General features: G+C 46.1%; 1 protein-coding gene across 1 annotated transcript in view; it reads left to right on the plus strand.

Annotated features, from left to right (window-relative positions):
- The first annotated feature begins 1,634 nt into the window (after positions 1–1,634).
- Positions 1,635–25,788, plus strand: part of LOC139538708 (NALCN channel auxiliary factor 1-like) — a 191,179-nt gene continuing 167,025 nt past the window's right edge. Inside the window, exon 1 of the mRNA XM_071341087.1 lies at positions 1,635–2,994. Coding sequence (XP_071197188.1) covers positions 2,263–2,994 — 732 coding nt within the window. The 5' untranslated portion in view covers positions 1,635–2,262. The remainder of the gene's footprint in view (positions 2,995–25,788) is intronic.

The raw sequence follows: 25,788 nt of genomic DNA on the forward strand, positions 1-25,788 counted from the left end.
TGGCAGCTTTAAGGATGCGGATAAATACTGTCATTTACATTCAACACGCTAACCAAAACCTCTCTCTCTCTTTATCTCTATTTCTCTCAGACACGGACACACACATAGACACACACACACAAGTGAGTCTGATTACGCATAGAAGTCGTGTGTTTGTTTTAAAGCCATTGACCAAACACTGCAATGCTGATAAGACACCATGGACGGTGCAAGGTTACGGGACACACACTCACAAACACACACACACACACACACACACACACACACACACACACACACACACACACACACACACACACACACACACACACACACACACACACACACACACACACACACACACACACTCACTCACACACACACACACACACACACACACATACACACACACACACACACACAGTAGCCTATATCACTTGGCAGAATAGTCTATACACAAACCTCAAGTTTCCACACCTGCCAATAAAACGTGCAGCCATGCGAATCAGACAGCCGTGGTTTCTTAGCAGTGCCGGTGTTGTCAAAGCCCACCCCCTGCATAATACACTCCGAGTTCATACCCAATCCCTGGGGGTGAGGGGCGGGAAAGCGCACTCCAACAACATGGGGCTATGTTGTTCCCACTGGTCCTGGGGCCCTTGGTAAGGTCAACGGCATCATAAACTTTACCATGTACCAGGACATTTTAGCCCAAAACCTGATGCCTTTGCCAGGAGGCTGAAACTTAGCTTTACATTGACCACACAGCAAGACAATAACCCCAAGCACACATCAAATTACACAGAGAAAATCTAGATTTTGCTATGGCTATCTCATTAAAAACCTATGGTTTGAATTGAATAGGGCAGTCCATACGTGCAGACCGAAGGATATCAAGGATCTGGAAAGTGGAATTCTGTAAGAGGGAATGGTCTAAGATCCCTCCAAATGTGTTCTCCAATCTCATAAAATCTCATAGAAAAAGGCTCAGTGCTGTTATCCTCGCAAGGGGAGTTGCACAAACTATTGAAGACAGGGCTGCCAATAACTATGACACCTATCTTTTTGAGAGGAAAAAGTTTTACTTGTTAAACAACATTTATTTCTCTAATAATTGTAATTGTAATTGTAATAGAATAAAATAATATAATGTTCATATTTTCATAGCATTCAATATAGCTCAGTAAGCTATTTGTAATATTACTTGTATACAGTCTTTTTTGCTCATCTTCATCAAGGGTGCCAATAATTTTGGAGGTGACTGTGCATGTCATTTAGCTGAATGCCATGCTCATTGCATGCCAGGCATAAGGGGTTTTATGCACATTGTTTGTAAAGGCTGTTATCGTACCATAGGACCAGCTGTACATTCCTCATGATCTGTCATTCATGGCATCGAAATAATGTGGCAAATGATTTGTTGATCAACTTGCACCATACATATTTAGCACTGAGACATTTCGTGACGTTAACTTTTTTCTGCCATACTTCTCCCCAATGTCTGAACTGCATATATAGTAGCAACTGTGCTGAATATTTATATAGCCAATCTTTTCCCAACCCAGATGGTAACAGGTATAAGACCTCACATTTCATGACTGCGTCCTGTAGTCCAGAGTGGTGGAATAGTGCCATTAAATGCCTGCATGTATCTGAGTGTGTAATAGGTAGTAAGCTGCTACGCCACTGCGCAACGATGGAGCTATCGTAGCGATGGAGATGACGCAAACCGACCCCGCTCCCCCCAAAAGTGTTCAAGACGAACATGGCGGCAATTTAACCCAGGTCCAAGATGACTGTGGCCATCGGGAGAAAAGATCCAAGGCATTCAACCCAGATACGAACCGGAAAAAATAAACTGGGGCACAATCAAACGGCTTTTGCTTTCTCATAATTGAATCCGGGAAACTGCAGCAGTAACGGCAACAGCATTGATAAGCTGGCCACAGCTGGTCTCTCTGCGCGCGAGCACCACCCCGGAGAGCAGAAGAGAGGGAGCGAGGCGCGAGGCATGCGGTTACAGAGAACGTGGTTTCCCCCCGGAGAGCCATGGAGAACGGGGATGCGGCAGCGCGAGGCTTAATCTGTGCGGGCGCGCTAATTGGATCGGAATAACACGCCGACGGCGTCGGGCGCGAGAGAGGAGAGCCCAGGACCGGCGGCGGCACGGCAGCCCACCGTTACCGAGGATAAATAACCAGAGTCCATCTCCCAAAGTCAATGAGTATAGTGGCAGAGGAGCCCCCGCGGTGGAGTCGGCCAGAGCTGCGCTTTTCCTAAAATATGACCAGGGGTGCTTGGATGTGTCGGAAGCAAGATGACGGTTTAAATATCTGGTTTGCACCCCGAGAGAACGAGAAGCCATTTACCGAGTCGGAGCGGGCCCAGAGATGGCGCCTATCGCTGGCCTCTCTTCTCTTCATCACCGTCCTGCTCTCTGATCACTTGTGGTTCTGCGCCGAGGCCAAACTGACGCGGACCCGAGACAAGCGGCAGGACAAGCGGCTCGCTTTTACGGACATGGTCGAGTACCCAAACTCCACTCACCACCACACCCCCTCCTCTGACCCCCATTCCCCCCACGGCCCCCTTGCCAGAAAGCCAGATGTTATTTTTATAGGGAATTCTACCAAACCTCTGTGGCGACTGGACACCTGTCACCCAGACAGCTTGTCCAAAGACTGCTTCACTTTCACGGACGCAGAGCCGGTGTGCCTGGGCCTCTCCGGGGGCGGGGAGAGGACGCAGTCGGCAGACTTGAATTTGAGCGATTTGTATCTTTCTTTTTGTAATTCCTACTCTCTTTTGGATTTGTTTAACGGGATTACAAGTCCGGACAATATAAACTGCAGCCTGGACGTGGCTGAGGGTGACACGCTGGGATGCAGCGAGTGTGTCCGGGTTTACCAGCGCTTTGACCGGCAAGCTCAGGAGGACTACCGGGAGTTTGAGCTGTTGGTTGAGAAATATGAGACTGATGAATACTCGGTCAGGACATGTATGGAGGAATGCAAGGTAGGATGTGAATGGCTTGCACATATCAAAGCACTATAGGTAGGCTACTGTCTTTTTAGCCTATATAGGGGCTTGGATTGATTGGGCTTGGATTGATTCCCAGTCGTCATGGTAACCGATATCTATCACGATGTGAGAATGATTTCAAAGCGTTTGTGAGACGCATCACCCCACTTGTCCTGCCTACAATGTATGCGTGCGTGCGTGCGTATGTTTGTGCGAGAACGAGCGAGCGTGGACGCGCACTTGTAGATTTTTGTGCAGGAGCTAATGTGTGATGATTGTGTCACATAGCCTACAGCAAAGAGAAAGAGTGAGAGAGAGTTTGAATCTAATAGGGTATTGAGTATAACTGGCATGTACTGTGTTACTTCAAAGGCTGCAGCCACAGAATCACAAGCCTAAACTAAAAAGGAAGCATCTTAATACAAAAATAGGTTGTGCCCCTGATTAGGTTCTCTCCTCAGATATAATCTTTGCATCACAAACGGTGTCAAAACCCAAGGGATTGGTTCTCCAACTAACCAGAGAGAGAGCGAGAGAGGTGCTCTCTATGGTTCTGAAAGCATCAGACCTACAGCTCGACCCCCCATCTCTCTCTCTCTCTCTCTCTCTCTCTCTCTCTCTCTCTCTCTCTCTCTCTCTCTCTCTCTCTGTCTCTCTGTCTCTCTCTCTCTCTCTCTCTCTCTCTCTCTCTGTCTCTCTGTCTCTCTGTGTGTTTGTGTTAGGGGGATGTAGCCTTATAGGTCTGTATCTTCACCGCTGTTGAGAAAAGCAAGGCCTCGGCAGGGTGGTGATGTGATCATCTGTTACCATGTTGGAGGCTATCAGAGGAGAGGGTGTACTAGAGGGGAAGGCCTAGTGCCTAGCTCAGCCAGAGCTCGGAGGTGCTAGCATTTCAATAACATTAATAGTGTACCAGTGATTTCTGTACCTAATCCACCGGAAGGCTTTTTCATTGTACCTGGTTTGTTGTTGTACCGATGACATATCTTTCTGTAGCATAGAGCAGTACACCGCTGCCTCAGTTGGTCAACACACGTCAACAAACGGGTCTTTCAGAGGGATGATGCAGATTGTTTCAAGTTGTGTTGTGGGCTCAGCATGACTGAAACTAACAGGTTTTGCTAATATTGCACCAACGTGGAAGAGATGACACTATCTTTCACACACACACACACACACACACACACACACACACACACACACACACACACACACACACACACACACACACACACACACACACACACACACACACACACACACACACATATTTAATCGCAGGTGTCACTGGCAATGTATTGTAGCCCCAAATGTTATGTGCAGTCATGGTTGTGCAGTCATGTTGCAGAAAACAGCAATGCTACACAGGTTAGAGACATTGGCTAGATTACACTTGTTATTTTTCCATTTGTTGTGCAGTAGACTGTTACGGGCTGCTCTCTCTCTCTCTCTCTCTCTCTCTCTCTCTCTCTCTCTCTCTCTCTCTCTCTCTCTCTCTCTGTGGTGGTCTCGGTCTCAGCTGTGTGTCACTGGTCCTCCTGAGGTGTGTTCTCTGTCCATGGTCCTGAAATATATAGAACCACGCCATATAGAACCATGCGAGGCCTCTGGTTAAAATCCTCCTGAAATAAGCAGCAACCATCAGTGTTCCTCCTTCAGCTGATCATACTAGAATCAGAAACCCCAATCTAGAATCATTCAGTCTATGCCTAGCATTGCAAGTATGCTTATCTCAGTCGGTCTAATGTCAGGATATGAGGTCTGTGTGTAAAAGCTTCATGGCCAGTGTGATTTTCTGTCAGCAGTAGTAATGGAGTTGACCTTGGCTGGTAGATCTGCTGTCCCAGATGTGCTAGGGATATGGGGGTGGAATGAGTGGGAAGAGAGAGGGAAAGAGAGAGAGAGAGTGTGCATGTGTGAGTGAATGAATGTGTTCTGTGGGTATTAGCTAATCGAAGTTTATCATTTTAAAAGTCTAGTTGATCATTAGAAAACCCTTTTGCAATTATGTTAGCACAGCTGAAAATGGTTGTTCTGATTAAATAAGCAATACAACTGGCCTTCTTTAGACTAGTTGAGTATCTGGAGCATCAGCATTTGTGGGTTCGATAACAGGCTCAAAATAGCCAGAAACAAAAACTTCATCTGAAACTCGTCAGTCTATTCTTGTTCTAAGAAATGAAGGCTGTTCCATGCTAGAAATTGCCAAGAAACTGAAGATCTCTTACAACGCTGTGTACTACTCCCTTCACAGAACAGCACAAACTGTCTCTAATCAGAATAGAAAGAGGAGTGGGAGGCCCCGGTGCACAACTGAGCAAGAGGACAAGAACATTAGAGTGTCTAGTTTGAGAAACAGACGCATCACAAGTCTTCAACTGGCAGCTTCATTAAATAGTACCCGTAAAACACCAGTCTCAACATCAACAGTAAAGAGGCGAATCCGGGATGCTGGCCTTCTAGGCAGAGTTCCTCTGCCCAGTGTCTGTGTTCTTTTGCCCATCTTAATCTTTTATTTTTATTGGCAAGTCTGAGATATGGATTTTTCTTTGCAACTCTGCCTAGAAGGCCAGCATCCCGGAGTCGCCTCTTCTCTGATGACGTTGAGACTGGTGTTTTGCGGGTACTATTTAATGAAGCTGCCAGTTGAAGACTTGTGAGGCGTCTGTTTCTCAAACTAGACACTCTAATGTACTTGTCCTCTTGCTCAGTTGTGCACCGGGGCCTCCCACTCCTCTTTCTATTCTGATTAGAGACAGTTTGTGCTGTTCTGTGAAGGGAGTAGTACACAGCGTTGTAAGAGATCTTCAGTTTCTTGGCAATTTCTAGCATGGAATAGCCTTCATTTCTCAGGACAAGAATAGACTGACAAGTTTCAGATGAAAGTTCTTTGCTTCTGGCCATTTTGAGCCTGTAATTGAACCCACAAATGCTGATGTTCCAGATACTCAACTAGACTAAAGAAGGCCAGTTTTATTTCTTCTTTAATCAGAACAACAGTTTTCAGCTGTGCTAACATAATTGCAAAATGGTTTTCTAATGATTAGTTAGCAGTTTAAAATTATAAACTTGGATTAGCTAACACTATGTGCCATTGGAACACAGGAGTGATGGTTGCTGATAATGGGACTCTGTACGCCTATGTAGATATTCCATAAAAAATCAGCAGTTTCCAGCTACAATAGTCACTTACAACATTAACAATGTCTGCACTGTATTTCTGATCCATTTTATGTTATTTTAATGGTTCAAAAATGTGCTTTTCTTTCAAAAACAAGGACATTTCTAAGTGACCCCAAACTTTTGAACAGTAGTGTGTTACATAACAGATACATAACATATCTCCTCCCCTTTTTGTCACATAATCAGTGTTGAGCATGCTAGCTGCCGCTATGCTCCCTGATAATGCAATAAGGGCCATGCAGGGAGCAGGCACTGGGACCAGTGCAGCCTCTTACCCTCTTAGCCACATCTGAATTGCTAATGGACTCCTGTGTTAGTGTGACCTTTAGACAAGCACAGCACTCTAAGCCTGAATCACATACTGTCACCGCCTAGAGAACCCACTCCACTAAGCTGGACAAACAGCAGAATTAGCCAAACGGATATTATCCTCTCTTTTCTTCTCCGCCCTCCTTTCTCTTTCCGAGGCCCTTTGCCCTTAGCGATATCCGGTATGGGTGAGAATAGAGGGGTTAATAGGGCAGGACAGGGGAGGGAGAGAGCTGAGGTAAGGGGTAGCTAATGTATTGTTCAATGTCCCTCCTGTAGTTGTTGAATATAGTTTAGAGAGAATGAAAGAGAGAGAGAGAGAGCGAGAGAGAAAAAGAGAGAGAGTGAGATAGAAAAAGAGAGAGAGACAGAGAGAGACAGAGAGAGAGATGTAATAGGCCTACAGGCCCTGCGTCAGGAGAGCCAATAAGAGGCGATGGTTACTCTGACCACTAATCTTCTCTCTCACACACTGGCAGCTAGTGAGTATCAGGTGTCAAAGGGCTGCTTTTGTGTTCCGCTGGGTGCTCTATGTGGCACAACAAACACACACACAATGTGTTAGTGGCTGTGTGTGTGAGTTTTACCATATTACATTCAGGCATGCTTTTTCCCTCTCTGTCTCTTTCCGTCCTGTCCATGTGTGATCTTTACAACCTTTGATCTCTGTGTGAACCTGGCTCATCACATACCAGATAGCGTCTCAGTCTGTTTGTCCGTGTCTCTGTGTGTGTGTTTTCATAATGTGCGTAACAAATAGCGCACACACACACACACACACACACACACACACACACACACACACACACACACACACACACACACACGCACACGCACACGCACACGCACACACACACGCACACGCAGAGCCCAGTGTTTCCTGCAGGTCCATGCCTGCCTCTCTCTTCCGGTGTAATTTAATTTGCACTTGCATAATTCTCCTCCTCTCAGATGACCATGTCTCGAGGGTTCTGTCTGTCTCAACATGCTGATCTCCTCTGAGCTCTGTCTGCCTGCCTGTGTGCGTGTGTGTGTGTGTGTGTGTGTGTGTGTGTGTGTGTGTGTGTGTGTGTGAGTGAGTGTGTGTGTGTGTGTGTGTGTGAGTGAGTGAGTAAGGGCAGTGTACCCACATCGGCCAGGGTTTCTCAGAGAAGTAATCTTTGTAATCAGCAGTATCTGTCGCTACATCATCCCCTCCCTCTCCCTCTCTCTCTCCCTCCACTCTCTCTCCTCTTCCCTCTGTCCTCATCTGTCGCCCTCTCAGGAAATCTGCGTGTGTTGAGCTCTTTCTTCCTGCCGGAGAGTGATAGATACTGATCTGGGTTAAGGTCTTTTTCCTTCGCTTCAATTACAGGCCTGTCCTCACAGGGCCAACTGCCTCCTTCTCCACCCCTGCTGCTGCTGCCCACCATCTCATTCACTCTTTCTCTACAATTCTCAACCCATCTCTCTCATAAGCCTTTCCTCTCTCATTCATTTCTCTCATTCCCTCCACTTGTATTGTCTTGAACTTCCATTCTGTGTGTCACTCACTTTCAGTTTCCCATTCCCTCTCTTCCACCTTTCTTTTCTTCTTTCCTTTTCTCTGGGACCGTGTCTCTCTCTTTTTTTTGCCTTTGCTGAATTCATGTTATCATGTCTTTTGCCCACTTGATGAGGTTTCATAGTAAAATGAATATATTTGGAAGTAATTTCTCTTCAAATTCAGCTCTTGGAAAAAACAGGCGCGACGGCAAGGCTTATCCAGAAGGAGGGATGTTTATACTGTATGTTATGTCAGTTGTCAAGGTGATTCTGACCGTTTTCAGCTGGTAAACATGTCCTTTCCTACAGTTCAGATTATAATGCATTAATGTACATAATATAGAGGGAACCTCTGAATGTCACACAGTTCACTCACTGTTGGATAATATCAGTACACATATACAGCATGCCCCCTGTAATTTCTTCCCTCCCTCCCTCCCTCTCTTCCCTCCCTCCCTCTCTCTGATGGTGGCTTTGGGTAAAATTCAATTAAAGTTATGTGCGTTTTCTCCCAGCAGCAGCAGCTAGCAACAGGCCTATGGAAACAGGGAAACTCCCCTCCATATGAGCGGACACTGTTTGTTTCTCCCCAGGCACACAGATAAGGAAATGTGTCTCTTAGACAAGTGCTCTATCTCTGCCTCCACTCCCATGGAAACGCATCTTTCCACAGACACAATGTTTCTCTCCCTCTCCACCTGCGTTCTCAGACCTAGTCCAGGAGAAACCTGTCAATATCCCACCTCGCTTCTTGACTTTCTGTCAATATTCCAGTTTATTCCTGTTTTCTTTCCCACAGCTATAATTGACTACTGCTATGTGTGTGTGTGTGTGTGTGTGTGTGTGTGTGTGTGTGTGTGTGTGTGTGTGTGTGTGTGTGTGTGTGTGTGTGTGTGTGTGTGTGTGTGTGTGTGTGTGTGTGTGTGTGTGTGTGTGTGTTTGTGTACATACGTACGTGTCGCACCCAGGAAGTAGCTCCATTTACCAGGCCATTCAGTGCAGCACAGAGCACAGCTTTGCAGCTAATGATATAATGGTCTGCTGTGTGAATTCCTTACTGCAACCTATCAGATCTATGACTGGAGCTCCAATAAATTATTCACATTGTTTGTGCGTTTATATTATGTGTGTGTGCTTTTTAAAATGATGTTTATGTGTGAGAGGAAGAGAGATGCAACAGTCACTCTCTCTCTCTCTCTCTCTCTCTCTCTCTCTCTCTCTCTCTCTCTCTCTCTCTCTCTCTCTCTCTCTCTCTCTCTCTCTCTCTCTCTCTCTCTCTCTCTCTCTCTCTCTCTCTCTCTCTCTCTCTCTCTCTCTCTCTCTCTCTCAATTCAATTCAATTCAATTCAAGGGGCTTTATTGGCATGGGAAACATGTGTTAACATTGCCAAAGCAAGTGAGGTAGATAATATACAAAAGTGAAATAAACAATACAAATTAACAGTAAACATTACACATACAGAAGTTTCAAAACAAAAAAGACATTACAAATGTCATATTATATATATACAGTGTTGTAACAATGTACAAATGGTTAAAGCACACAAGGTAAAATAAATAAGCATAAATATGGGTTGTATTTACAATGGTGTTTGTTCTTCACTGGTTGCCCTTTTCTTGTGGCAACAGGTCACAAATCTTGCTGCTGTGATGGCACACTGTGGAATTTCACCCAGTAGATATGGGAGTTTATCAAAATTGGATTTGTTTTCGAATTCTTTGTGGATCTGTGTAATCTGAGGGAAATATGTCTCTCTAATATGGTCATACATTGGGCAGGAGGTTAGGAAGTGCAGCTCAGTTTCCACCTCATTTTGTGGGCAGTGAGCACATAGCCTGTCTTCTCTTGAGAGCCATGTCTGCCTACGGCGGCCTTTCTCAATAGCAAGGCTATGCTCACTGAGTCTGTACATAGTCAAAGCTTTCCTTAAGTTTGGGTCAGTCACAGTGGTCAGGTATTCTGCCACTGTGTACTCTCTGTTTAGGGCCAAATAGCATTCTAGTTTGCTCTGTTTTTTTGTTAATTCTTTCCAATGTGTCAAGTAATTATCTTTTTGTTTTCTCATGATTTGGTTGGGTCTAATTGTGCTGTTGTCCTGGGGCTCTGTGGGGTGTGTTTGTGTTTGTGAACAGAGCCCTAGGACCAGCTTGCTTAGGGGACTCTTCTCCAGGTTCATCTCTCTGTAGGTGATGGCTTTGTTATGGAAGGTTTGGGAATCGCTTCCTTTTAGGTGGTTGTAGAATTTAACGGCTCTTTTCTGGATTTTGATAATTAGTGGGTATCGGCCTAATTCTGCTCTGCATGCATTATTTGGTGTTCTACGTTGTACACAGAGGATATTTTTGCAGAATTCTGCATGCAGAGTCTCAATTTGGTGTTTGTCCCATTTTGTGAAATCTTGGTTGGTGAGCGGACCCCAGACCTCACAACCATAAAGGGCAATGGGCTCTATGACTGATTCAAGTATTTTTAGCCAGATCCTAATTGGTATGTTGAAATTTATGTTCCTTTTGATGGCATAGAATGCCCTTCTTGCCTTGTCTCTCAGGTCGTTCACAGCTCTGTGGAAGCTACCTGTGGTGCTGATGTTTAGGCCGAGGTATGCATAGTTTTTTGTGTGCTCTAGGGCAACGGTGTCTAGATGGAATTTGTGGTCCTCTCTCTCTCTCTCTCTCTCTCTCTCTCTCTCTCTCTCTCTCTCTCTCTCTCTCTCTCTCTCTCTCTCTCTCTCTCTCTCAGTGCTTCAGGCTTCTCTCTAGCGTAGGGGAGCCCAGTTATCAGATGAGTAAATGGTTTTGTGTGTATGTAACAGCGTTGCTTTCGTCCCTCATCCTGGGCTCGAACCAGGGACCCTCTGCACACGTCAACAACAGTCACCCACGAAGCATCGTCACCTAACGCACCACAAAAGCTGCGGCCCTTGCAGAGCATGGGAAACAACTACTTCAAGGTCTCAGAACTAGTGAAACGCCCTTAGAGTGCTCCGCTAACTATCTAGCCATTTCACACTGGTCGCACGTAGCTGTACAGTATGTATGCTTTCTTTTGTTCGGGGAGAGTGAAAGGGAGCGAGAGAAACACATACACTTTGCTTAATGATTCCTAAACTCTCCGTTTATCTCTCTGTTTGTATTTCTGCATGCCTATTGCTCGCAGCATCTCTCTCTCTCTCTCTCTCTCTCTCTCTCTCTCTCTCTCTCTCTCTCTCTCTCTCTCTCTCTCTCTCTCTCTCTCTCGCTCTCTCTCTCTCTCTCTCTCTCTCTCTCAGTGCTTCAGGCTTCTCTCTAGCGCAGGGGAGCCCAGTTATCAGATGAGTTCAACAGTAATGCCTGCTAGTAGCTAATTAACGACTCAGGGAGACAATGCTTGCAGAAGGCTTCTGGAGAAACTGTACAGAGCTACCCCGTGAAATCATGGTGACCCCTGACCTGCCTGGCCGTCATGATGGGAAGGAAGGTGAAGTAGCACCATAACACACAGCAGGAGAGCAGAGTTACTGCAAAATAGAGGAATCACACAGTGAATATGGAAGTCGATATCAATTTTGTTCCTGGTTGATTTGCTTTCTTACTACACAGGAAGCCTTGTTTGTTGTGTTGTATTCTCTATCATCTAAAAATATCCATACTTCAAAGCGGTGCCTGCAGTTCTACATTCTCCCCTTTATGATTTGTAGTATCACCTTCTCCCCCATGGTCCTACTGTAGTTCTTACCATTATTTTCTTCTTGTGGCTATCAACCTAGGTTAGCTTTTGTTGGGTTAATGCAGTGCAGTGGCATATTACAAATTACTTGGTATACAAGTGAAATCTAATAAGATTGAATTGAACTAAGCATACAGTTGAAGTCGGAAGTTTACATAAACCTTAGCCAATTACATTTAAACTCAGTTTTTCACAATTCCTGACATTTAATCCGAGTAAAAATTCCCTGTCTTAGGTCAGTTAGGATCAACACTTTATTTTAAGAATGTGAAATGTAAGAATAATAGTAGAGCTAATTATTTATTTCAGCTTTTATTTCTTTCATCACATTCCCAGTGGGTCAGAAGTTTACATACACTCAATTAGTATTTAGTAGCATTGCCTTTAAATTGTTTAACTTGGGTCAAACGTTTCAGGTAGCCTTCCACAAGCTTCCCACAATATGTTGGGTGAATTTTGGCCCATTGCTCCTGACAGAGCTGGTGTAACTGAGTCAGATTTGTAGGCCTCCTTGCTCGCACACGCTTTTTCAGTTCTGCCCACAAAATGTTCTATAGGATTGAGGGCAGGGCTTTGTGATGGCCACTCCAATACCTTGACTTTGACCTTAAGCCATTTTGCCACAACTTTGGAAGTATGTTTGGGCTCATTGTCCATTTGGAAGACCCATTTGAGATGTTGCTTCAGTATATCCACATAATTTTCCTGCTTCATGATGCCATCTATTTTGTGAAGTGCACCAGTCCCTCCTGCAGCAAAGCACCCCCACAACATGATGCTGCCACCCCTGTGCTTCACGGTTGGGATGGTGTTCTTCGGCTTGCAAGTCTCCCTCTTTTTCCTACAAACATAACGATGGTCATTATGGCCAAACAGTTCTATTTTTGTTTCATCAGACCAGAGGGCATTTCTCCAAAAAGTATGATCGATTTGCACTTTTTGCACCGAAGTACGTTCATCTGTAGGAGACGGAACGTGTCTCCTTCCTGAGCGGTATGATGGCTGTCCCATGGTGTTTATACTTGCGTACTATTGTTTGTACAGATGAACGTGGTACCTTCATGCACCACACTGCCAGGTCTCTGACCTCCTGCCAATAGGCTGTCTCATCGTTGTCGGTGATCAGGCCTACCACCGTTGTGTTGTCAGCAAACTTAATGATGGTGTTGGAGTTGTGCTTGGCCACGTATTTGTGGGTGAACAAATCAAATCAGGGAGTACAGGAGGGCCCTGTGTGTTGAGGGACAGCGTGGGAGATGCGTTGTTGCCTACCCTTACCACCTGGGGGTGGCCCGTCAGGAAATGTAGGATCCAGTTGCAGAGGGAGGTGTTTAGTCCCATGGTCCTTAGCTTAGTGATGAGCTTTGTGGGCACTATGGTGTTGCAAGCTGAGCTGTTGTCAATGAAAAGCATCACAAAGGTGTTCTTTTTGTCCAGGTGGGAAAGGGCAGTGTGTAGTGCGATTGAGATTGCGTCATCTGTGGATCTGTTGGGGTAGGTATGCAAATTGGAGTTGGTCTAGGGTTTCCGGGATGATGGTGTTGATGTGAGCCATGACCAGTCTTTCAAATCACTTAATGGCTAGCGATGTGAGTGCTACGGGGCAGTAGTCATTTAGGCAGGTTACCTTTGCTTTCTAGGACACAGGGACTATGGTGGTCTACTTTAAACATGTAGGTATTACAGACTCGGTCAGGGAGAGGTTGAAAATGTCAGTGAAGACATGGTACAGGTGTCGTCACACCGGACAGAAATCTTGTTGTTAGTTATTTTGGTCATATTGCTACAGACGTGACCCCGCCATTAAATATTTTTGCATAGTTGCTATGCAAAAGGTCTGGCCGTCCGCTCTAAGCAAAATGGTTGCTATGCAGGCTGAGTAACTTTTTTGTCCCTTGCTAGTTTGCTAGCCAACTTCAGCTAACTCAGTCAGGTCAAACATTGAACCTGAAAGGACAGTGCACTTGCTGCATTTTCATTTGTTAGAGTTTTCTTTCTATTTACATTTACATGGAAATGGCCATAATGATGTTGATGCGTTGTCTCGTCTCGTCTGGGCACAGTTCACTCTATGTATGGTACACAGATGGAAATTCTATATTGAAACATTGCTTCCAAGGTCGGACAGGCAGACATCGAGGCTTATATTAACCTCCTCTGTACCAAACTAAATGCTAGGCTGGAAACGAGGGGAAATCATGTGCTAGTTGAGTACAAGAGATGATTTAGCAACATGAACATGCTATTCTTATAGGAGGCACAGTGATCCCTTTCAGATGGAACCGTTAGCAGGCATAGTGTGTCTGTGACGGCCAATACAGCACGGCTAGGAATTCTGCTAGTCCAATCAGCATGCAGGATGCAAGCAATCAGTTTTATTATAAATTTTATGCAGCTCAAATATAAATATAATATATGTTTCTAAGCTAATCCAATCTGTTACTAGCACACGTTACGGAAATGGTTGTTGCAGTTTAGATGCTTTAGGTAGTCTCATATCTTAGTCTTCCCAACCTGGAAGTCATTCTGAATGCAAATTGAACACAAATGGAAAATGTTGGATATCCCCACTCTGGTTGAATTCCAATAGGAATTACACATCACTTTACATCCAGAATAATGTGACTTGCAGGCCTAATTTTGCCTGTAAACCATGATTTTCAGCCCACAGTATTAGGGTTAAACTAGGCCCTCAAAGGTCTTTATGTAATATGTGTTGTATTGTGTTAAATTATTTTATTTGAATGATGACATATTCAGTTAGGATCTCACTTGTTTCACCGGACTGATGACACGCTCTTCAGAGCGAGTGCGGGGAGCCGGCACAGGACGTATCGGGCTGGGGAGGCGCACTGGAGGCCTCGTGCGTGGAGCCGGCACAGGTGGCACCGGACTGATGACACGCTCTTCAGGGCGAGTGTCGGGGAGCCGGCACAGGACGTATCGGGCTGGGGAGGCGCACTGGAGGCCTCGTGCGTGGAGCCGGCACAGGTGGCACCGGACTGATGACACGCTCTTCAGGGCACGTGCGGTGCAAAATACACCTAACCAACATCTCTCTCCGATCTCCCTCCTCCAACTGCTCCATCGACTCCCAGACGGTCTCTGGCTCTCTCCTCGACTCGGCCGACCGCCCCCTTGTGCCCCCCCCCAAAAAAATCTTGGGGTTGCCCTTGGGCTCTTTGTGGCCTCTGACCCCGGCGTCGTCGCTGTCCTCCATTACTCCTTTGCGTCTCCCGCCAAGGAAGGGTCTCGCATCCACCTAATATTTCCTCCCATGTCCAGCTCTCCTTTACCTCCTGGGCACGCTGCTTGGTTCTTACTTGGTGGGATATTCTGTCATGATCGTTATATAAATAAGTGGACCATAGTGAACCTCCAAACAACAACAAAGATTAACAAACGTGCAAATATGTAGCGCACATAGGCACTAACTCTAAACAATATCCCACATCACAGGTGGGAAAAGGAACACACTAAGTATGATCCCCAATTAGAGGCAACGATATTCAGTTGCCTCCAATTGGGAACCATACTCACACACCAACATAGAACTAAAATAACTAGAAAAAAATCCCTTGTCACGCTTTGACCTATTACACCATAGAGAACCCCGAGGGCTCTCTATGGTCAGGGTGTGACAGCCACAGGGCTGAACAGTTAAAATTGCAGCAGTGATGTCTCTGTCACTAACATATACAGTCATGGGCGGTAACTCTACAATTCACTCAAAAGGCGAGGTAGTCTGGGAAATATTCAGGGTGGTGAAAGTGCAAGGTGACGAGTTGATGCTGCTTTCCAATAATTATCGAGGGCCTTTTTCTGTGACATGATGATTGATGCTTTACTGCCGTTTGACCAATAAAAATAATCTCGCTCTTTTGTCCATAATAATCTCATTATGTAGACTATACCCACATTGTATCTGCAAGCTGTTGGCTAGAGCGCACGTGCCAGTACCAGAGTGGACACACTCCCTATATAACGTTAAAAAAATTCTGAGAAAACCATCAGTATCGGTGAGAATGCGGTGGAAACCCATTTGATTTTTATTTGCACTACGTCTTCACGCACAGCCTTTTATCCGCAACAAGTACATTTTATCTGGTGGAAAAATGTGTTTTTAAGTTGATTTTAGAATATTCACATGAAAATATGTCACCAATTGGATGGAAACCTAACTACTTACACATTTTCTCAGCTTTTAATAACAGATGATTCCTTTGAGCACTTGAGCCTAACTAACCCCATACATTTTAATCAGAGGACCCAGTGGCTGCCATTTAACCATGGTGTGTGTGTGTGTGCATGTGGTGTGTTTTGTGTGTGTGTGTGTATTACAAACCATTACAGCCATATGATAGAGGAGAAAGAATGGCTTTTGTTTGTTTTTGACCAAGCGAGTTTTCTAACCCTGTATGAACAGAGCGAGCCAGGGTCAAACATGTTGGTCAGGGCACGGTCATTGGACATCTACTATAGCCCATAACAGGGGCAATTAAACTCTTACCCTACAAAGTCCGGAACCTGCTGGTTTTCTGTTCTACCTGATAATTAATTGCACACACCTGGTGTCCCAGGTCTAAATCAGCCCCTGATTAGAGGGGAACAATGAAAAAATGCAGTAGTTCTACTTTTCTCAACTCTGGCTTAGAGGTCCAGAGTTGAGTTTGAAGGGCCCACAGCATGGTTCCAATAGGTGTGATGGTGCTTGTACAGTCAGACATACAAGTCATAATTTAATTATCAGCCAACAGTAAAAGAGCATTGAAGTCAAAAGTGTGTAAGGGCCTAACCAGCCATTGTATCTCTTCCCCAATGCTCTGATGTATGGGCTGTAGAACAGAGAACAGCAAGCAAGCAACAGCCAGTGCGTGTGTGTGTGTGTGTGTGTGTGTGTGTGTGTGTGTGTGTGTGTGTGTGTGTGTGTGTGTGTGTGTGTGTGTGTGTGTGTGTGTGTGTGTGTGTGTGTGTGTGTGTGTGTGTGTGTGTGTGTGCTGTGCTGTGCTGTGCTGTGCTAATGAAGTCATGTGTGAGCTGAAGCTAAGCACATCCTTATGCCCATGTTTCCCTCAGTCCTTCAGTCGCAGAGAATAATCTGATTGTTTAGAGGATGAAAACACAGATAATGTTATGTCAGTGTGTGTGTTTCTGTTTGTGTGTGTCCGAGAGGGAGAGAGAGAGAGAGAGAGAGAGAGAGAGAGAGGCTGTGTAGCTCTGATGGAAAGAGATGATATCTAAGCCCCCTCTGTGTATGTGTGTTCCCTAGTGAAATACAGTCTCTCTCTCTCTCTCTCTCTCTCTCTCTTTCTCTGTTTTCTCTCAAGCTTCTCTCTTCTCTCTCCATCTCTTTATCACTTTTTTTTATCTCTCATCGCCCCAGGTGCTGTATAGAATATTTTCTGTGTGTGTAGAGAGTTATGCAGAATGTTTTATAGCTTGTTTTGTCTGTTATATTTGACTTTATCTGTCTCTGTTGTGTGTTGTGTTGGCATCTTATGCTATCTTGTTTTTATCTTTAAAGCAAGCTGTTGGTGTGTGTGTGCTTGCTTTTGTGCGTGCGTGCTCGTGTGTGTCGGCCTATATGTGTGTGGAACTCTATGCATCTCTGTGGTGTGTTTTGTAGGTCTCTGTTGTGTGTGCATTGTAGTGTTTTGTAGCAGTGTATCAGCCTATTACTGTAACGATGTGGGATGAGAGTCGAGAAGCAAGCTCAGGGAGTGTTGTAATAAAATAAACATAATACAGAACAAGAACCTCCAACAACACAGACATGAAACAGAAACAATGACACCTGGGGAAGGAAGCAAATGGAGTGACACATATAGGGCAGGTAATCAAGGAAGTGATGGAGTCCAGATGAGTCTGACGATGTGCAGGTACGCGTAACGATGGTGACAGGTGTGCGCCATAAGGAGCAGCCTGGTGACCTAGAGGCCGGAGAGGGAGCACACCTGACAATTACCATCAAGTAGGCTTGGGTTTTGCTAGGGTGTTGTGGATGGGGGTGTAAAGGGTTTTGCGAGGACGTTGTGGATGGGGGTGTAATGGGTTTTGCGAGGGTGTTGTGGATGGGGGTGTAATGGGTTTTGCTAGGGCGTTGTGGATGGGGGTGTAATGGGTTTTGCTAGGGCATTGTGGATGGGGGTGTAATGGGTTTTTCTAGGGCGTTGTGGATGGTGGTGTAAAGGGTTTTGCGAGGGCGTTGTGGATGGGGGTGTAATGGGTTTTGCTAGGGTGTTGTGGATGGGGGTGCAATGGGTTTTGCTAGGGCGTTGTGGATGGGGTGTCATGGGTTTTGCGAGGGCGTTGTGGATGGGGGTGTAATGGGTTTTGCTAGGGCGTTGTGGATGGGGGTATAATGGGTTTTGCTAGGGCGTTGTGGATGGGGGTGCAATGGGTTTTTCTAGGGCGTTGTGGATGGGGGTGTAATGGGTTTTGCTAGGGCGTTGTGGATGGGGGTGCAATGGGTTTTGCTAGGGCGTTGTGGATGGGGTGTAATGGGTTTTGCGAGGGCGTTGTGGATGGGGGTGTAATGGGTTTTGCTAGGGCGTTGTGGATGGGGGTGTAATGGGTTTTGCTAGGGCGTTGTGGATGGGGGTGTAATGGGTTTTGCTAGGGCGTTGTGGATGGGGGTGTAATGGGTTTTGCGAGGGCGTTGTGGATGGGGGTGTAATGGGTTTTGCTAGGGCGTTGTGGATGGGGGTGTAATGGGTTTTGCGAGGGCGTTGTGGATGGGGGTGTAATGGGTTTTGCTAGGGCGTTGTGGATGGGGGTGGTGGATGGACATACAGTAAGCTGCAAGGTCCGGCTCAGAGGGTCGAATGTTCAATCCCAGTGATAAGGCTCGTTTTGTTGTACCCTATCCCAAACCTTAGCCCTTCGGAAATAAATTCCTAAACCTAAGCATGGAGTTGTTTTTGTTTAACCCTATTAATGCCTAAATTTAACCAGCAGCGATGCGCCGGCGAAAGCAGCGGGGCAACCCAGGGTGCAGCTGCAGCAGGAGGAGCAACCCAGGGTGCAGCTGGAGTAGGAGGAGCAACCCAGGGTGCGGCTGGAGTAGGAGGAGCAACCCAGGGTGCGGCTGGAGTAGGAGGAGCAACCTAGGGTATTGAAACCACCTCAAAGTTTGACGTTTGGAGCGACTTCGAAAGTCGGAATCTGAAGTCAAATTGATCAAACCGTGAGATCTTGTTTCTCTGCTGCTCTCCCTCTGTCCATTAGAAGCACTGCTCTCTACCTCCGCTGCTCAGCTACAACCCATCAGCACTACCGGATAGGAGAGGCCTTGGGGATTACAGAGCAACTGAGCTCCATATCTTCAGATCTTAGCAAACAGCCTAAGCACCTGTAGGATGAAGGTGAACATACCTAAGAGAACTACATTAACGCTCTCCATTTAACTCTACTTGATCCTTATTCATATACCTGAAACCAAACATAATACTGTACTTTTGTACATTACCCTTAGCGATCCCAATCCAAATAATGGCTTTGGGTTATGTGTGTGTGTGTACTATCTCTGTTTGGCTTTTCTCTGGCCTAGGGGGTGGGGGATTGTAGGGTGTAGATAACGACTCCCAACGTTAATACTACCAGTTCGACCTCAGAAATGACCCCCCTCTCGCAGAATCCACATTCATCCTTCCATCTAACCCGCTCTCCATCCATCTTTCTCTCTTTTCTCTCTCTTTTTCTTACTCTATATCCCTCTCCTTTCCACCTCTCTCTGTTTCTCATTCACCCTCTCACATCCCATTATCTCTACCCCTCTTTGTCTTTCTGCTCTCTCTCCTTCTCTCCATCCCTCCTCCCCTCGTCCTCTCTTTCTCCCGTCTTTCTGTAGGGCTAATCCTCCTGTGTGGTCTCTTAGCTGGATAAACTGTTCTCCATCCGTCCTCTTTATTATAGGATTTACACTACCACCCGTTCACATCCCCTCCTCCTCTCCCTTCAGCCCTCTCAGGTTCCAGCTGCTAAAAGACTAAAGGGCCCTTCACTCAGAGGACATCAAATGTGGTCGCTCACTGAACGAGTGCTGCTCATTTGGTTGGGGAGAGGGGAGGCGGGGAGTAGATTCTCCTTCTTCAGATGGATTATAGCCAGATGTATTCCAAAAGAACAGAAGCGCTCAACCATTTATTGCACTGAATACTTTGTGTGATGGCTTCTGGGTGTGTGTTTGTGTCAGACCAAATTTGCCCACTCTTCATTTTTAGGATGTTTTGTGTGTGTGTGTGTGTGTGTGTGTGTGTGTGTGTGTGTGTGTGTGTGTGTGTGTGTGTGTGTGTGTGTGTGTGTGTGTGTGTGTGTGTGTGTGTGTGTGTGTGTGTGTGTGTGTGTGTGTGTGTGTGTGTGTGTGTGTGTGTGTGCACCTCCGCAAAGAGGGAGGAAGCGCCACTATTGATTTCCAATTTTGAAAAGAGGGGTGAGGTGCTGGGCAAAGAGGTCAGTAGAGGGGGAGGAAAGGAAAGATGGAGGAGAGCAAGCTAGATATGAGGCAATGAAAAGGAGTCAGAGAGGAGGGAGAGATTTGGAGAGGAGGGAGGGATAGATAGCAAAATGATGATGAGTAAGAAATGGAGAATAGGAAAGAGAAGAGAGTGGACAATCAAGAGAAGGTTGAAAGAGGGAGGAGTGAATGGAACCTGTTGGTAGGGGAATTTCACATGTGATTAATAGAATCCCAAATATATAAGCCTAACTACAAATACACACACACCCACCCACACACACACACACACACACACACACACACACACACACACACACACACACACACACACACACACACACACACACACACACACACACACACACACACACACACACACACACACACACACACACACACACACACACACACACACACACACACACACACACACACACACACACACACACACACTCCTATTGTGTTATCCCGAGATTGATGCAGTCAGTTAACAGCACATAGCTACTGATAGCAGTGCTCTGGCACAGGAAGTGATGGAGATTGATTGACATAAGTGATCAGGGTCATATCCTGTACAGAGGACATGAGAGCTGTTACACTGACAAAACCACTTTACCTCCCTCCCTCACCCTTCCTTCTCACCCTGTCCCTCCATCACTCCCCCTCAGTCCACAAGTTACTCATTCCTTCCTTGTAAAACCCCACATCACCCTACTCTGTGTGTTTGTGTCTGTCTCTCTCTCTCCCTCTCTCACTTTCATTGTTGCACTCTATCTCTCCTTCACTGTCTCTTTCTCTCTCTGTCTCTCTGTGCATGGATGATTGAACTAAGCAACAGTACAGGTACAGCCAGGAAAGTCTCAACGGTGGAGTAATGCCTTCACTTGTGTGTGTGTATGTGTGTGTACTGTGGGCCCATTCTCAGGGTAATCACCATTCTAATCTGTCTGCTCTGAGTCTGTGCCTCGCTGACATTAAAGCTCTCATTAGCACCGGAGCACCTCTCTGTTTGCTTTAGTGTTTGTGTGTGTGCCTTTTTGTGTTGCTGTATTTCTAATTTTCTCGTTTATTCCCCAAAACTCATTGGTTTGATTCCTGGCATCTAGTATTCCACAATATTAAATGATTTAATGAAGAAAATGAATGATATTCTCCCTCTCTTCCTCATTACGGGAGAGTGCTCTTTTCCACTCACTCTAAACTGTGTGAGGCTGGAAGAGAGAATGAGTGAGGGAGAGAGGAGGTAAGGAGAAGAAAAAGAGATGGAGTTATAGCATGTTTGAGAGAGAGCGAGGAGGGTAGGTAAGGAGGGAGGGTGAGTTGGGTTACTATGGTAACAGGAAACAGGCGCCAGATTGGAGAGAGAGAAAGAGAGAGGGCGAGAGCGAGGGGTCGGCTGTATTGAGTGTAGCCTGGAATGAATGGGAAGTCTCTATCTTGTTATTCCTTCCTTAACTTACAAACCATGTTAAGCCTTCCTATCCATGCCCAATCCTTTTAGCTTGTTATCCTTACCAATCCATACCAGCTCATTGTCCTATCCTTACCAAACCACCTTTTGTCCACTGCTTACCCTGTGGTTGCTTTGCTGCTTTCACATTGAACAGCTAGCATTTACATTTTGAAGTAGAGTTTTTGCTGCTAAAACACTAATCCCAGGTACATGTTGGTAGTGCTAAGTGTTTCTGCTTGCACACTGAGTTACAGTTGGATGTAGTGTTTTTGCTAACACAAAAAGCAAAGGTACATTTGGCTGTAGTTTGCTACTAGCACACAAAGCGCAGCTACTTTTGGGTACAGATGTTTGCTGCTAGTACACACAGGTGCGTTATGGCCGTAGAGTGTTTGTGCTGTAAATGAGAGATGAAAAAAAGGAAAGAGATATGTGGGGCAGGGGATGATAGGAGTGTCTGTATCCAGGCCTCCAACTGTCCGAATTCACACCTTTCAGTCCCAGCACCTCACATTAGCACCTGGGCTACATCCAGCCTAGCATGCTACAGTAACACACAGCCACACTAGTCTACTGTTTAACATGGGACTGGGCTACAGCTAGCCTAGTATGCTCAAACTCAGCGGCACTACTCTACTGTTCAAATCTAATTTTATCTAATTTTATTGGTCACATACACATATTTAGCAGATGTTATTGCGGGTGTAGCAAAATGCTTGTGTTCCTAGCTCCAACAGTGCAGTAGTATCTAACAATTCACAACAATACACACAAATCTAAAAGTAAAATCATGGAATTAAGAAATATATAACTATTAGGACAAGCAATGTCGGAGTGGTATTGACTAAAATGCAGAATAGAAGTAGAATAGAATACATTATATACATATGATATGAGTAAAGCAGCATGTAATACTTATTAAAGTGACTAGCGTTCCATTATTAAAGTGACCAGTGATTCCATGTCTATGTATATAGGGCAGCAGCCTCTAAGAGCAGGATTGAGTAACCGGTGGTAGCCGGCTAGTAATGGCTATTTAACACTCTGATGGCCTTGAGATAGAACGTGTTTTTCAGTCTCTCGTTCCAGCTTTGATGCACCTGTACTGACCTCGCCTTCTGGATGATAGTGGGGTGAACACGCAGTGGCTCTGGTGGTTGATGTCCTTAATGATCTTTTTGGCCTTCCTGTGACATTGGGTGCTGTAGCTGCTCTGGAGGGCAGGCAGTGTGCCCCCGGGGATGCGTTAGGCAGACCGCACCACCCTCTGTAGAGCCCTGTGGTTGCGGACAGTACAGTTGCTGTACCAGGTCGGTGATACAGCCCGACAGGATGCTCTCAATTGTGCATCTGTAAAAGTTTGTGAGGGTCTTAGGGGCCAAGCCAAATTTCTTCAGCCTCCTGAGGTTAAAGAGACGATGTTTCGCCTTCTTCACCACACTGTCTGTGTGGGTGGACCATTTCAGATCATCAGTGATGTGTACGCCGAGGAACTTGAAGGTTTCCACCTTCTCCACTGCTGTCCCGTCAATGTGGATAGGGGCGTGCTCCCTCTGCTTATTCCTGAAGTCCACGATCAGCTCCTTTATTTTGTTGACGTTGAGGGAGAGGTTATTTTTCTAGCACCACTCCACCAGGGCCCTCACCTCCTCCCTGTAGGATGTCTCGTCATTGTTGGTAATCAGGCCCACTATGGTTGTGTCGTATGCAAACTGAATGATTGGAGGCGTGTGTGGTCACGCAGTCATGGATGAACAGGGAGTACAGGAGGGGGCTGAGCACGCACCCTTGTGGGCCCCCTGTGTTGAGGATCAGTGAAGCGGAGGTGTTGTTTCCTACCTTCACCACCTGGGGACGGCCCGTCAGGATGTCCAGGATCCAGTTGCACAGGGCGGGTTTCAGACCCAGGGCCCTGAGCTTGATGATGAGCTTGGAGGGTACTATGGTGTTGTAGGCTGAGCTATAGTCAATGAACAGCATTCTTACTTAGGTATTCTTCTTGTCCAGATGGGATAGGTCAGTGTGCAGTGCAATGGTGAATGCATCGTCTGTGGATCTATTGGGGCGGTAAGCAAATGGAAGTGGGTCATGGTGTGAGGTGATATGATCCTTAACTAGCCTCTCAAATCACTTCATGATTACAGAAGCGAGTGCTACGGGGCGTTAGTCATTTAGTTCAGTTACCTTTGCTTTCTCGGGTACAGAAACAATGGTTGACATCCTGAAGCAAGTGGGGACAGCAGACTGGGATAGGGAGAGATTGAATATGTCCGTAAACACTCCAGTCAGCTGGTCTGTGCATGCGCTGAGGACACGGCTAGGGATGCCGTCTGGGCCGGCAGACTTGCGAGGATTAACACGCTTAAACGTCTTACTCACGTCGTCCGAGAGCCCACAGTCCTTGGGAGCGGGCCGCAGCGATGGCACTGGGTTATCCTCAAAGTGGGTGAAGAAGGTGTTTAGCTTGTCCGTGAGTAAGACGTCAGTGTCTACGACGTGGCTGGTTTTCCCTTTGTAATCCGTGATTACCTGTAGACCCTGCCACATACGTTTCGTGTCTGAGCCGTTGAATTGCGACTCCACTTTGTCTTTGTACTGACGTTTTGCCTGTTTCATTGCCTTACGGTGGGAATAACTACACTGTTTGTTTTCAACCATATTCGCGCTTTCAGTTTACTGTGAATGCTGACATCTATCCATAGTTTCAGATTTGGGTAGGTTTTAATAGTCACAGTGGGAACAACATCCCCTATACACTTCCTGATGAACGCCGTCAATGTGTCGGTGTATACATCAATGTTATTCTCCGAGACTACCCAGAACATATCCCAGGCCGCCTGATCAAAACAATCTTGAAGCATGGATTCCGATTGGTCAGACCAGTGTTGAATAGACCTTAGCATGGGTACCTCCTGTTTGAGTTTCTGCCTGTTGGAAGGGAGGAGAAAAATGGAGTTGTGATCTGATTTGCCAAAGGGAGGGCAGGGGAAAGCCTTGTAGGCATCCCGGAAGAGAGAATAGCAGTGGTCGAGTGTTTTCCCAGCGCGAGTACTACAGTCAATGTGTTGATAGAATTTTTTCCTCAAATTTGCTTTGTTAAAATCCCCAGCTACAATAAATGCAGCCTCAGGATATGTTGTTTTCAGTTTCCATAAAATCCTTTGTTGTTCCCTGAGGGCCGTCGTGGTATCCGCTTGAGGGGGAAAATACACGGCTGTGACTATAACCGAAGAGAATTCTCTTGGGAGGTAATACAGTCGGCATTTGATTGTGAGGTATTCTAGGTCCGGTGAACAAAAGGACTTGAGTTCCTGTATGTTATCACAATCACACTATGAGTGGTTAATCATGAAACATACACCACCGCCCTTCTTCTTCCTGTAAAGTTTTTTATTCCTTTCTGCGCAATCTACTGAGAACCCAGCTGGTTGTATGTATGGGGGCGGTATATACGGAGAGAGCCATGATTCTGTGAAACAGAGTATGTTATAGTCCCTTATGTCTCCCTGGAAGGAGATCCTTGCCCTGAGCTCGTCTACTTTATTGTCCAGAGACTTAACATTAGCGAGTAATATATTCGGAAGCGGTGGATGGTGTGCCCGTCTCCTGAGTCGGACTAGAAGTCCATTCCGAATACCCCTTCTCCGCTGACGGTGTCTTGGAGCAGCCTATGGGGTACGTTCAATTTCCCTGGGGGTTGCGAACAAAGGATCCAAGTCATATTCCAGCAGCATACCACCCTGCATACCACTGCTGGCTTGCTTCTGAAGCTAAGCAGGGTTGGTTCTGGTCAGGCCCTGGATGGGAGACCAGATGCTGCTGGAAGTGGTGTTGGAGGGCCAGTAGGAGGCACTCTTTCATCTGGTCTAAACAAAGATCCCAATGCCCCAGGGCAGTGATTGGGGACACTGCTCTGTGTAGGGTGCTGTCTTTCGGATGTGACGTTAAACGGGTGTCCTGACTCTCTGAGGTCATTAAAGATCCCATGGCACTTATCGTAAGAGTAGGGGTGTTAACCCCGGTGTCCTGGCTAAATTCCCAATCTGGCCCTCAACCATCACGGTCACCTAATAATCCCCAGTTTACAATTGGCTCATTCATCCCCCTCCTCTCCCCTGTAACTATTCCCCAGGTCGTTGCTGCAAATGAGAACGT

The sequence above is a fragment of the Salvelinus alpinus genome, chromosome 14 (assembly GCF_045679555.1).
Source record: "Salvelinus alpinus chromosome 14, SLU_Salpinus.1, whole genome shotgun sequence".
Taxonomy (NCBI): Eukaryota; Metazoa; Chordata; class Actinopteri; order Salmoniformes; family Salmonidae; genus Salvelinus; species Salvelinus alpinus.